General features: G+C 39.1%; 1 protein-coding gene across 1 annotated transcript in view; it reads left to right on the top strand.

The window, feature by feature from the left end:
• The window catches only part of LOC123699774 (baculoviral IAP repeat-containing protein 6), a 39,998-nt gene that overhangs the window by 4,658 nt on the left and 21,289 nt on the right, over positions 1-14,051 (top strand). Inside the window, exons 7-27 of the mRNA XM_045646793.1 lie at positions 56-2,783; positions 2,857-3,111; positions 3,426-3,607; positions 3,909-4,111; positions 4,307-4,441; positions 4,671-4,811; positions 5,363-5,521; positions 5,742-5,890; positions 6,040-6,385; positions 6,698-6,894; positions 7,415-7,645; positions 8,110-8,293; positions 9,853-10,071; positions 10,399-10,536; positions 10,921-11,050; positions 11,204-11,345; positions 11,677-11,974; positions 12,345-12,517; positions 13,021-13,096; positions 13,241-13,369; positions 13,702-13,963. Coding sequence (XP_045502749.1) covers positions 56-2,783; positions 2,857-3,111; positions 3,426-3,607; positions 3,909-4,111; positions 4,307-4,441; positions 4,671-4,811; positions 5,363-5,521; positions 5,742-5,890; positions 6,040-6,385; positions 6,698-6,894; positions 7,415-7,645; positions 8,110-8,293; positions 9,853-10,071; positions 10,399-10,536; positions 10,921-11,050; positions 11,204-11,345; positions 11,677-11,974; positions 12,345-12,517; positions 13,021-13,096; positions 13,241-13,369; positions 13,702-13,963 — 6,477 coding nt within the window. The remainder of the gene's footprint in view (positions 1-55; positions 2,784-2,856; positions 3,112-3,425; positions 3,608-3,908; positions 4,112-4,306; positions 4,442-4,670; positions 4,812-5,362; positions 5,522-5,741; positions 5,891-6,039; positions 6,386-6,697; positions 6,895-7,414; positions 7,646-8,109; positions 8,294-9,852; positions 10,072-10,398; positions 10,537-10,920; positions 11,051-11,203; positions 11,346-11,676; positions 11,975-12,344; positions 12,518-13,020; positions 13,097-13,240; positions 13,370-13,701; positions 13,964-14,051) is intronic.

Below are 14,051 nucleotides of genomic sequence, written 5' to 3'. Positions count from 1 at the left end.
CACCATACCTATCAACAACATTTTGTGTTACAATTATTTTTTTACCTTATTTTAGCCACATATGGAATTGAACTTACTGCCATGACCTTTATTGGAATGGCATCACAACAAGAAACATATCCTCAAGCACAAAATAGTGAAAATACAGAAAAGGAAACAAACACAAGTAAAACAAAACCATCCCTCATTTGCGCTGTAGTTATCACTAGAACAGTATCAATACCAACAAACCAACCAATTAAAGATGACTCAAGCAAAGCTCTTTTCGATGCTGGAGATCCAGAAAAATCTAAAGAAACCATCCAAGCCATGAATGACCAAAACGAAGCTAAGAATAATTTAGCGAGTACAAACAAAATGTTATTTTTGCTAACATACGACATACACAATTCAATGGCGGGTTCAATGACGACGGCGATACACACATCCAATAGCAGCGGCGGGAACTCGAAACCAGGTGGGAGTAAAAAGGTCTGTACAGTACAAAGGACAGTTGATGCAAACATATACGACGACATTTACTTCCAATATTCTGACGAGGATACAGAGCTTCCCCAATGCACAAACCTATTAGATGAACAAATTAGTAATGTTTTTAATTTAGATGCATCATCTAGTAAAGAGGACTGCAAAATTTGGGGACCAAAAAAGACTATTTTCAGTAAACATTTCAAAGTATTACCCCCACCCCCTCCCACTGCTTTGTTGCCAGAACTGCCAGAATCAGAACAGGGCATTATGTTAGATTTTGTCGGAAAAATATCACAACTGAAGAGTTGGAAAAGTGGAAATTTAGACTCTGTTATAACCAAAATAGTTGATCAAACAGATGCAGTACAAGGTGACCCCATCACACATTACCTCAACATGACCGGTCAGGGACCACTGGAAATATCAGACCTAAAGTGGTATGAAGGAGTTGATAATTCAGAAAAGGTTAAACTACCGTCAGCTACGAAAAGCAAAGCTGGTACACAAACAGTACTCAGTATTAACCCAAATGATGGATTTGACAGTGATCCTCCGCCAGAAGAAGCCGTCTCGCAGGGTATAGCTATACAATGTCTAAGTCTTCCAACTAGCTTAAACATATGCGACGATGCAAAAGTCACACATCTTTTACCATCTGAAGATAAAGAACATCTTTTAGTCGTAGTATCCTCAATCGAACCTAACAAAGTTAAAACTGAAGAAGAGACGGACGCTGATGGTGACGTAAAAATGGAAGTAGATGAAGTCTCTGACCAACCTGATAAGACTGATGATAATGACACTAAAGCATATTTTCTTTACTTTAAAATTAACAATAAAACTTCTATTTACACTTTAGAGGATAATCCTGTAACAATAAAGGAGCTACCATACAACGAAAGTCCTGTAGATTTGTGTTTATTGCCAGTAGATAAAAATGATCAATACGCATTTGCTTCGGTTGGCCTTGACGGTCACCTAAGATTGTATTCTCTTCCTGATTTCAAATTGCTTTCCCAAAAGCAAGTGCCCAAAGGACGATTTACGTCAGTGGCTTATTGTGCTTCTGTCGAGCGCTTGAGCGTCTCTACCAGACACGGAATGATATATTTCTATGCTCTTAATAATGGAGAGAAAGATGCTTCTGGTGAAACAAATGAAGATGAGTTCGCTAACATTGATTTTGATATGCTACAACGTGCGCCGAAGGATGATGTTACAGGTTCAGCAACAACACCAGTATTGCTAGCAAATAAAACAGATCTCGATTTAGCTGATCTTACATCAATAATGTCACTCACTGGCTCTTACTGCCCCAATCCTACTGTCCCATATAGCGCCGTAGTTCCAGGGTTTTGGTGCGAGTTGTCACCTGCTCAAAGATCAAGATCGGATCATCAAAATAACCGATCATGGAGACTTCAGAATACTTCATCCACTTGGGATGAACATGTTCTTGAACTCACTTTGCTATACAATGTTTCTTTGGCTCATATAGAATTTGGATTTACATTGCATTCTGCCAATTCAGTTAATTTGCCTATAATACAAGTAACGCTGTTGAAGCAGAATTTACACGGCATCGGGTACAACAAGGACGCCTCATATGGTCTGAGGTCGGAATCACCGGTACATTTCTCAGTCATTGATGCCGATGTATCAAATCTCGAAAATCCTGTAAATAGCGAAGAGTACTTACAAGCACATAACGCAGAAATACTCGCGGGTCCGTTATTGCTATCATCTGGGTTAGATATGACCCAACAGTCTGGTACTTTAATTCTAACCAGTCCAAGGCTTTACCGTGCTCGGGGCAGGACTTTCTTGATTCATATTAAAACCTTATTCGACCCAGCTAAAGATATTAATAAAGGACCAATAAAATCTAGTGAGAGTAGTGCAAAAAAGTCAAGTTTCATTGGATGCGACTGGTTACATCAAATCTCGATTACTGTGCGCTCAACACCTCACACGGAAGTCCCATTGGAGAGACAACAAAGAATAAACATGCTGGAATCTAATAGCTTCTTGAACTCACTGTGTGAGATAGCAGTCAGTAAAGATACGATAGAAAAGAGAAAACTTGCTCTTGATATTTTAAGTTGGGTAATTTCAATTCGACTTCAACGCATGCGATTGGCGAAGAATGAAAAGAGTAAAGATAAGGAATCGCCTAGTCCGGTGGAGACGCAGCAAATGGAGTGTATTGCAGTTATTGAAAAACACACTAGCGCGTTGTTGAAGAAGTGCATTTTATGCGCTAATCGCAGCATCGCAAAGAAATGCGTCAAAATTATCCTTATTACTACCGAGTAAGTATCATCAAATATGTTTTTGATGATTAAGGTTGTTTTATTTTTGATCTAATCTTATTATTTTTTTCAGGGGGGTGAAACAATTACCTCGTCCTTGGAAGTGCACATTTGAGACCACATTAACAAATAGCGTAATCGCCTGTATACCGTTAGTGGGTGCGTGTGAATCACCAGGAGCACTAAAATGGTTGATGGCGCTGGCCCAACATGGCACTTCACGAGCTTCTGCTCCTGAATTGGTTGCACGATGTTTAACCCTGTTGGAGAAAGCAGCACGATGTTTGCGGGAGCGAAGCAATCCTTATCATCAATTGCTACGCGCTAGGTACTATATTTTATTATCATTATCTTTTTTTTAATGTATGCCCTGCAATCAGTTGCAAAACTAGAAGCAGATGAGTTGTTCATTACATGATTTTCTTTACAAGAAGATGAGACCAATCAATATCTTGTCATCTTTTTGTACACATCCATCCTTTTCAGTTATTAACTGTCATTTTCATTATATTTATTAATAAGCTAAGCTTGATGGTTTTACCATAATATGCTAAACTTTAAAACTATTAAAACATTAAAATCAATTTCATAATGCAATAATCGTCATTAACGTAGGTATAATAAAATTGTTTTTTTCCACAGGTTTGGTCTTTATGGCTTGGCCCTGGAGCGCAGTATATTCGCAGTGGAGATCCCCGAGTTTGGGCGCAGCTCCTCCCTGCCCGTGACGTACGCGAGCGTGCTCGCTGGCGACGTGCAGCCCCCTCAGGCACCTAAACAGGAATCACAGCTTAGAGACTTGCTCAATATGCCGCTTGATGCGAGTACGTAGACTTCTTTATTAAAAACAATTTATGATAAACAAAATTGCTGTCGGAACATAATTTTAATAAAAATTATAACATAACGTGATTGAAAAATAAGTGACTTCATTGATTTGTCAATTTATTCGGGTCACATGAATAATAAAATATACAACAAATTGTCTCTTTAATAAATAAATAAAATACTTTTTGCTACTATGATTGGTAACTTTATGTTCTAAATATGACAATAAAGGCAAATAAAGATTTTATTGTCTATATTCAAATTGACACAATACTAAAATCGTTAATTCCCTTCCAGTCGAGATAAAGAGCACAACGAACAACAGTCAAACCCCCAACTGGTACGAGCTGGAGGGCGGGCTGGGCGCACTTGCCGTCGTGGGCGAGTCCATGCCGTTGCACGTGAGTTGTCACGTCGCGTCGGACGGCACCAAGCTGGAGTCGGCCGCCACGAGCCACCCGCCGCCCGTCGTCAGCGCACACACTGCTGACCCGCACCAGGTATCCTTTATTTAAAAATGGCTTACTAACTAGATACATATTTTTTTGGTAAAACAATTCAAATTAATTTAAAATAAAGATTATGTATCTATCTATCACCGGCACAGGCACCGTTTTAAAAATATGTTTTTCATACATACTAAAATTAAATTAGAAAAAGTACCTTAATTTTAATACTCTATTACCTCGCTATAGTTGTGGAACGTCGTGAAGGAAGGACAAATGAAACAAGCGTCCAAAGAGGCCGATTCGCCGGAAGATGCGGATGGTTCGATGATGGACTGCGATCCTCAAGATAAACCAGAGTTGGGTGAAGATAAACTATTCAAAGTACGATTTTTATCCGCTCATTAATTTCTTTATAAAATTAATTAACTTTATTGCAAATTATTTCGTTACCTACAAATTATGAATTCGTCACCACTGAATTTTATTTTGGTCCTTCGAGGCGGATTATACTCCGATTTTAATTTTATGTTAATCATTCAACCTTTCCAATCGAGAAGTGTTGAATATCCCTTACAGCATTGTAATTAATTATCTAAACTGTTTATATCAGGAACAAGAGCAATGCGGCATTCCGTGGGCAGCATTAGTGACCCGTCCGCCGCAGCACACGCTTGTGGTGGAACGCATGCACTCGGGCGCGCGCCGCTATATCGTGCTCGATTTTGGACACACCGTGCGACTTACTGATGTGGTAAGTAGCTTGTAGTTAATGTTTAGGAATATTTTTTTGTGACTGAGCAAGCAAAGGGGCTATTTGATGTTATGTGGGCACCAACAACCATAAACATTTGTAATACTGGTATAAATGTGCATTGACGGCTTTTTATGCGGATAATGCTTAACTTAATTTCAATGTAATTTTAGTTGTTGAAAAGATATTCAATACTTTGGAATGCTGCAATACTGGACATTGTTAGCTCTATTTATGGTTATTTCATGGTTCGGAGCAATTTGTGTGCATAAAACTTTATATTTTTCAATTAACATTATCACATTTTTTTTTTGCATTACCTCTTGTTTTTAAGAATATTGTAGCGACACCTCGCTCTGAATCGCGCAAGCGAAATGTTTTCCCTACAGAGCATAAATACAAGTTTCCAACATTCCATTCATCGGGGCCTTAACGGCCGGCCAGTCGAGTAAACTGGTCGAGGATCCTCCCTGTTTCGATGGAGGAATTCCACCTTCCTTCCTCCACAATATTATCAATTTAAAATTAAATTTTTTCCATGTTGTCCACAGATTATACCATCTTGTTCAGACTTAGTTACATTGTGCATCGACATTTGGACGGTCGGCGAAGAGACAGATTGCGTTAAGTTAGCCTTCGCCACGGACATTGCGACAAAACACCTTGTGTTGTCTGATATTCAGCCAGCTCCACTTTGCAGATATATGAAGGTAATAATTTATACAACGAAAAACTTAAAAAACGCGTTCGTTGTCAGAGTATGAGAAATAAAACGTCAACATTTAAACTGTTTATATCAGGAACAAGAGCAATGCGGCATTCCGTGGGCAGCATTAGTGACCCGTCCGCAAAAATTTTGCATTAAAATTTTGCCGTAAAGGCAAAATTTTAATGCAAAAAGTATTAAAAAATCTTTATTTTATTTAATAGATTACAACAATAGGCCGCTACGGTATGTCAGCGATGAAATGCAAAATACCCCTGGGCTGGTTCTATGGTGAAATAGCTGAGATAGCAAATGTAACTGCGTCTATTAATGCTCTCAATGCATTGCATCAAGATCTTAGTTGTCGATTCAGGTAAGCTATAACTTAATTTATTAGCTTATTAGGCTTGTGATAATATTTATATTTTGTTCTACAAAGTTTGTGGATTAAAACAAAAAAAAAAAAAAAAAATCTGTGACTATATTTTTCTGTAAGTAATTATTTGTTTTTATTATTTGCAGATTGGCAACTGGAAAACTGATAGATTTAATAAATCCATACCTTGAACTGTACAACGGTAACGCTGCGCACATGATGGCGTATCTAAACCAAGCAGAAACCGATGCCAAAGTCGTCCTTGCATACCAGGAGTGCATAGAATTGCAGCAGCAACTTCACAACTGTACAAACATATTGAAACGACTGCAGAATGTACCCGACTGCAGTGATAAAGTACTGGATGCTGTAGACGCTGGCCATGTTACGTCAGATGCGCTTCTAGATAGAGCGTCTACGGACAAACTGCGCGTGATAACTGAGAACGTAGTGGATCTGCTTCTGTATTTCTTGTTCCAAATGAATGATGTGGTGAGTTAGCGTAATTGGTATATTATTTTGAATACATTTCATATTATATAATATTATGTACTTTTTTTATGAATTTGTGAATGAGCTGAAGCTGAAGCTGAAGAGTTTGTTTGTTTGTTTGAACGCGCTAATCTCAGGAACTACTGGTACGATTTGAAAAATTCTTTCGGTGTTAGATAGCCCATTTATCGAGGAAGGCTATAGAAAGGATGGCTATATATATCATATAGGGTATATCATCACGCTAAGACCAATAGAAGCGGAGAAATGCGGTTTAAACCGCTAGTTATTAATTTTAATTTGAATATCCAGCAATACGGCGAAGTGAGCGCAGCATGGTGCCGCGGCGTGGTGTCGCTGTCGTGGGAGCTGGGCGGGCGCGCGGGCGCGGCGGCGGCCACGCTGCTCGCGCGGCTGTGCGGCGCCGCGCGCTGGTGGGGAGCACTGCTCGCCGACCGGCTCGCCGCCGCCTTCGCCGCGCACGACGCGCCGCCGCACCCGCTCGACAGGTGAGCGCACGTGGGAACTGGATTGTAAATAATCATTGATATATACATATGGAGACGACACCGCCTACATCACTTATGTTCCGCTCAACATAAGCCATATGGCTTAACTGCACGCTCATTTTTTATTTGTTTTAAAGTGAAACGCATCAAATATGCCTTCGTGTGTGTTACGATATTGCACAAATAATACAAATAATAAGGAAAAGTGCAAAGGAATAACTTTTATCGGTAAGTACCTAACTAGATAATAATTTTTAAAACTTAGTAAGTTTTAAAAATTATGGTGTTATATTTATTGTGGTGTCTCCTCCATACGTAGTAATATTATCTCAATGTAAATAATGCAAAAATGTCCTTTCTAGAAGTTTAACATTTGCTTCAGAGTTAATAGGTGATCAAAGGTCTATAATCATACACCGTTAATACATTGGAAATATAAATATTTAAAATAAATAAATGAAAAGCATATTGATGAAAAAAAAAAGTTACTTTTACACTCACACATGATTTGCTTTCACAGATGTCTGATTTCGATCATGTACATGTCTCGCAAGAGCATGTACGCGCACTGCGGCAGCCGCGACAACGGCGGCGTCACACAAGCGATGGCGGCTCGCACGCTGGAGCTGGTGCGCAGCGGGCCCGCACCGCCGGCCTTGCTGGCGGCCATGTTGGCTGCGCTGGCACATCTGCTAGATGCAGCGCTCGCTAACAACACACCGGCTAACACGCCGGCTAATGCGCACAATAGGTACGATATTATCGCTAAAATGATTTAGATTGGTGATTTATTTATTGACTTGTCACAATTCTTTCTTGAAAAATAAAGGCTGCTTTCATTTGAGTCTTCTTTTTGTATTAAAGTAAAGTTTTATCTATTTATTTTATTTTAACACTTTATGGTGCTGCCAATATAACAATAGTAGATACAATAAAAAACTTAAGCTAGGACATACAAAACAGAAGGCGGCCTTATTACTAACAAGTAATCTCTTCCAGGCATCCAACAGATTATGTGAGAAATAATAAATAAGTATAGCGGAGGATCTATATATATTTTATATTTATCTTGATTCGTGTTTTCTGCTTTACAAACTTTTTATCAGCTTATCGACAACAGTAATTTTAATCGGCTCAATAATTTTTTAATTAATTTAGCTTTAAGATTAAAAGGTGCGCTTGTGAAATAGTCCTAATATGAAATCTGGTGTCTAGATGGGACTGGGTGACGGGCGGGCGCGTGGGCGCAGCAAGCGGCAGTGAGTCGCCGGGCGCTCCGTCGCCGCGCGCCGCCGAGTGCAAGCTGCACCGCCGCAAGCTGCACAAGAAGCTGCTGCACCAGATGCAGGAGCTCGAGGCGTCGCGCCGCGGCATACAGGTGGCGCTCGAGCAGCAACAGGTGAGAAGCGTGCATTTTTACATTGATTTTTTCTTCATTATTAACTTTTTGCAGTACCACGTTGTGCTAAACTTAATTTCTTAGTGACGTTTATTTATTCTGATAATGCTTCTTAAATATAATAAATAATTTTATGATAACAGTTGGATATAAGACTTTTAAGAAATAAAATACATTTAATCACAAATACATATATAACATTTTAGCTTACAACTCATACACTTTAAGGACAATCAAAAAATACGAATTAAAAAAAATACGAATTAAAAAAAATACATTAGATATATTCTAATATTTTGTCAATATTTGCGATTAGGTGAACAACTCAGCATTTGCTTCGTTTGTGATAGTTATTTATTTATTATTTATTTAACTCTTTAATAGTTGTACAGAACAGTTGTACAGAAGCCTTAGAACTACTTACACATAGAACAGAGTACAACTATTTTGGCGGCCTTATCACTTAATAGTGATCTCTTCCAGGCAACCACGGTAAAAGGTAAACAAGCAAAAAGATCACTAATTGGCGGGACGAGAACAGAAAAAGAAAAAGAATAATTAATAGCAAGAAAACAAAAAATAATAATATATATCTACCTTAAATAATACATGTCCATATACAATATCACATATACTATACATATACATACACAATATATAAATATACATATACATAAATAAAATAAACAGATATACATACCAATTACATATTATATAATATACATAAATAAATATATACTTAGAAGGAAACACACTGATATTGAATAAGATAAAATTATTATACGAATACCATCTATATCTAATACAGATACCACGTACATATTGAAACATAATGAAAATATAAAAGAAAAATAAAAAAGTTAAAAAGATATTACTGGTCCGGATCAGCAGCGGAAAGAAAATGTTGTCGCACAAGATTTTTAAAACCCGAAGGGGTCTGGGCTTGACGAATATTTAATGGCAGAGAGTTCCATAAATTGACTGATATCGCTGCAAAAGACTTGCCATAAAAATTTGTGCGTCGGCTTGGAACACGCAAGATGAGTCTATCCTCAGAGCGAAGTGAGTAGCTTTCACTGTGCAAGAAGGAAAAATAGGACTTGAGGTAGGAGGGAGCGGAGGGGTTAAAAAGGATACGGAACAGTAGTTGCAAATAGTGTAGATCCCGGCGAAGTCGGATAGGGAGCCACTTGAGCCTTTTCCTGAAAGAAGAAACGTGGTCATATTTTCGAAGGCCGAAAATAAATCTAATACAGAAATTTTGGAGACGCTCAAGTTTATCAAGATGCTCGACTGCTAAATCAGGAAAACATGCATCTGCGTAATCAAGTATAGGAAGGAGAAGGGATTGCGCTAGCGTAATTTTGGTAGGAATAGGCAAGAAGTTACGAAGCCGCCGGAGCGTAGCAGAAGCAGCATAAATCCTACGGCTTAATTCCTGAATATGGTGAGACCAGGACAAGGTTTGGTCAAATAACACACCTAAGTTTCTAACTAAAAGTTATCTGCGTGATAGACACGTTTTGGCAATTTGTTTAATAATCATATTTTGTTTACAGCGCGCGCGCCTCACTCTAAAAGCGCGCATGGCGCTGATGGGCAAGCGGGCGAGCGGCTCAAGCGGTGCGAGCAGCAGCACGACCACGTCAACGCGGCCGGCGGATGACGTGCGCATCTTGAGCCCGCAACTCGCGTCCGCGCTCGCGCAGGCGCTGCTCACGCACATACTCACAATTGACTCCACGCACGCGGCTGATCACTTGCTGTTATGCGCTAAGGTGGGATTTTGTCCTTTTTATTTAAATTAATTCTTGTAAATGAAATAAATCCGGGAATTTTGTTTAGTATTCTGCTACGAATGCCATGTAAGGATGAAAAAATAAAAGAAATACAGATATTATCTATAGAACTTTATTACAACTTTATACAATAATCAACTAACGATCAATATTTATTTTAGTGTGTAATTCTATCTTAGCAAAATCTTGTGTTTGATTTTACGCGAGTATCATATGTTTAAAAATTAAAGATTTTTTTTAGACCCAGTGACCACGCTGTTGTAAAGTGCGAAAAACATCTCTAAACAAATTGTCCTTTGTCTCTAGGTGGTGGGTCGTGTGTGCGCGCTGTGCGGCGGGTGCGGCTGGTGCGGGTGGGGCGAAGGCGGTGGGATACTGGGACTCGCTAGACGCGCCGTCACGCTGCCCCCATGGCCGCGACACGCGCTCACCGCGCTGCTGCAGGTTGGTACCATGCAATCGTAAAATAAAATTCCTTTTTTTTAAGTGAATCTTCTTTATCGGGGTTGGAAAAAAATTTAGTGTAACATTTTTTCGTTACGAGTGACATTTTTCCGTTACGCGCCATCTTTTTCTTATCCCTACCACGCGTGATTTGACGTATTTCTGTAAAGTTGCATATAGTAAATTATTTTTTAAAAAAATATAAGGTAATAATAATAAAGGTCTGCTTCTGTATATGTTCAATGGAAATTATCATTTGTCTGTCCCTTAAAATTATGAAAAAAAAAAAAAAAATGTAAAAAAGTGTTGTGTAGATACTATTAAGAAAATATCAGTAAATGAACCTGTTCTCAGTGTATTTAATCAAGTCTTAAAATTAATCAGGACCTAGTGGAATTTGAATGTGGTGAACCTACAACACCAGTAGCCGAAGAGTGGAACGCAGCTAGCTCGTCGCGTGTGACCGCTACGCTTGTTCACGATCAGCCTAACTTTGGGAAGGCACCTATAAAAGGTAAATAAGTAAATAAGTGTTGTACTTGTTCTAATGTACAAAGTTTTATTGAAGATTATCCGGTAAATAATTTAAATTTTGATGAATTTTATCCTTTATTCGAGTGATTGTACAATTAATTCCTAATTGGAACATATTTGTTAATCATTGCAGATCTTAACTACTACATGGAATACCAATTGAGTCAATTGATTGAATCAGACGATTCAGAACCGGAAGAGAAACTCGAACAGTACTTATTGGATGCTGTGAAGAAAGAGACAAAAACAAAACAGGCGGTCGATTTAAACACAAGGTACTGTCTAACAGAATGTTTATGAAAATTAAATGAACACTAAAAGTTGTCAGAATTTTGATAATTAAATTATTAACCCATTGAGCCCCGAATAGAAAATCTATTGTGTCTGTGATTTCGGGGGCTGAGTTATTACAGCCGATTTTTCAATGTTTGGTAAAAACTTATTCTTCGAATCTAATATTACTATTTCTAAAGTGCACGTATTTTGATATTTTGTGGATGACTTTTTTATATTGTTGTGAAATACTTTATTGGACTTTTATCGTGTAAAATTATAACCACAATAATTGTTTTTTTAAACATTGTGTTAAATATAAATTGTCCACAGCACGTTATCTTCTTGTGTGGACGCGCGCCTAGAAAGCGGACCGGCAGCGGCAGCGGAGGTGGCCGCTCGACGCGTACTAGCGGCCACTGCACTATCTCTACCCGCGGCGTTACGCGCTCCCCCGCACCGGCCCACACCGCTACCTACCCCCTCGCCCCCCGCTCCACCATCCCCGTCCTCCCCCGCGTCCCCCGCCTCGCCGGCCTCCCCGCCGGCGCCCGCGAATAGACACAACCCGCCGCTCGCGCACACGCTGTATGATGTGTTCAGACATCTCGCTTTGGAGTTCCCCAATCAGGTGAGTGTTTTGATTTAAATTAAATTACATTTATACAGATTACATTATGTACTTTTCATTAATACAAAAACTACATAATGTCATCTGTGTAAAAAAAAGTGGACTGTATCGTAAACAGTAACTACACTTGTATCAATTTTTTTGCAACAAAATGCATATCACTATGTTAAATTTTGCAGTTATTTTTACAATCATAATCATAATCATTTTATTCACCATAAATACAAAATTAAATACACGATTCTATCATTATCTTAATTGATTAAACATAAAAAAAGAAAATACAAGGATATTATAGTCTATATTATAGTTAGTGCCTGTTCAAATTCAAAATTTGACGCATTATTTTCACCCTAATCTCGCTTTATAGGTGGACTGCACGTTCATGGAGAACGTTGTGTCTCTATGGCTCACGCTGAACGGGTCGTCGTGGGGCACGGGCGGCGGCGCGTGGACGCTGGCCGCGCTCACCGTGCCCGCGGACGCGCCGCGCATCCGCCTCGCCTCCGACACGGTCACCGCGCTGCTCAAGTCGCTCACCGAGTGAGTATGCGTGCGTGTGTGTGTGTGTACGTGGAGCATAGAAATCTAAATAACAAGACACTAGAACTGCTATAAAGTCATAATTAGTTCATGCATGCATGAAGGATACGGGGCGGAGCTGTGCTGTGACTTCTGAGTATATATTTTTTGGTTTTTATGGCATTCAAATGCTTTATAAATATAAATTTATAAAGAATAGAAAAAATTCGATCACGAGGCGGGACTGGAACCCGCATCCTTCGCGCCATTCCGGGGCGGATGCCTAACCAACTCAGCCACTCGTGACCCGCCGAGTATTGAGTACTTCATCTACTGTCTTCTTCTACACGATTCTATTTCTGCAATGTATTTTACTTTTTTGAACTGAAATTATCATGCTTATAAAATTGTTGACTGTATAGTTATAATATGTTTATTTAACGTTGACGAATGTGTTCTTTAATAAAAATTAAATCGTTATAAATCTATCCTGTTCTGTTCTTAAAATCAATTATTGCTTACAGATTGGAAAATATATCACTGCGTTGCTGGGTGCTTTCAATGCAGGCATTAGCATGGGTTGCTAGTTTACCTCTTCAGGTATATTATTTTATTCTATTTAAACACGTAACATTCAAGTTTTCTTATTCCGTAAAAATGTTGTAATGAATTTACTTTTTGAATTGACATTAAACTTAGCCAAATTAATGTAGTACTAGTTTAATGTATAATGTATGATGACAGACGGAAGGCAGCACTCAGACAATGGGCCGCGTGATCCTCGAGTGCGAGTACTTCGTGCCGGCGCTCGTCAAATTTGTATCCATCGATATCGCTGCAGATGGTGCTGTCGTTTCATCAGAACCCTATTTGGTAAGTTACTTGCTATATTTTAATTTTTCTATCTGAAATTATTCATACATAATTTTTCAATGGGAAAAAATATTTAATTGCAAATATCTGAATAGTCATTGTCAAGTTCACGTTTTATTGAGAAAACTTCCAAGTTCAACTTTCATTTTGAACTAGCGGTCCGTCCCGACTTCGCTCGTGGTACATATTTACGTTTTCTTTAAATAAGAACCATCCTCGTACTTCAAGGAATATAATATAAGGAGAATTAACGAAATCGGTTCAGAATTTTTCAACATATTAAGCGATTTATTTTTATTATATAGATTTTTGATTTATTTTTCTGTTAATAGGGTGGCAGCACAGTCGGAGCTGGAGCAGGCGCTGCAGCAGCTCTCCAAGCGGTGGTATCCCGTGTAGTCGTGCCACGCGGTGCGGCTGGCGCGCTGTGTACATTACGTGCGCTGGCTGCGCTATGGCAGAGCGGCAATGCACATGCGCACGCACATCACGCGCTCGACTTGCACGCGGCGTTGTTACGGGCTGCACACTCGTTGCTGCCCGCGCTCGCGCACAAGCATATACATCACGCGCTGCCGTTGATTGAAGCTGTCGGTTAGTTCTGTTATAATTATATTAATTCGTTACGGGCGGTTGTTTTACGCGAAATGTTGAAATATTTAAAGTGTATACAATTTACTGT

Source organism: Colias croceus, chromosome 18 (assembly GCF_905220415.1).
Source record: "Colias croceus chromosome 18, ilColCroc2.1".
Lineage (NCBI taxonomy): Eukaryota > Metazoa > Arthropoda > Insecta > Lepidoptera > Pieridae > Colias > Colias croceus.
The sequence above is the reverse complement of the archived record's forward strand: the minus strand, read 5'-3'. Positions and strand labels throughout refer to the sequence as shown.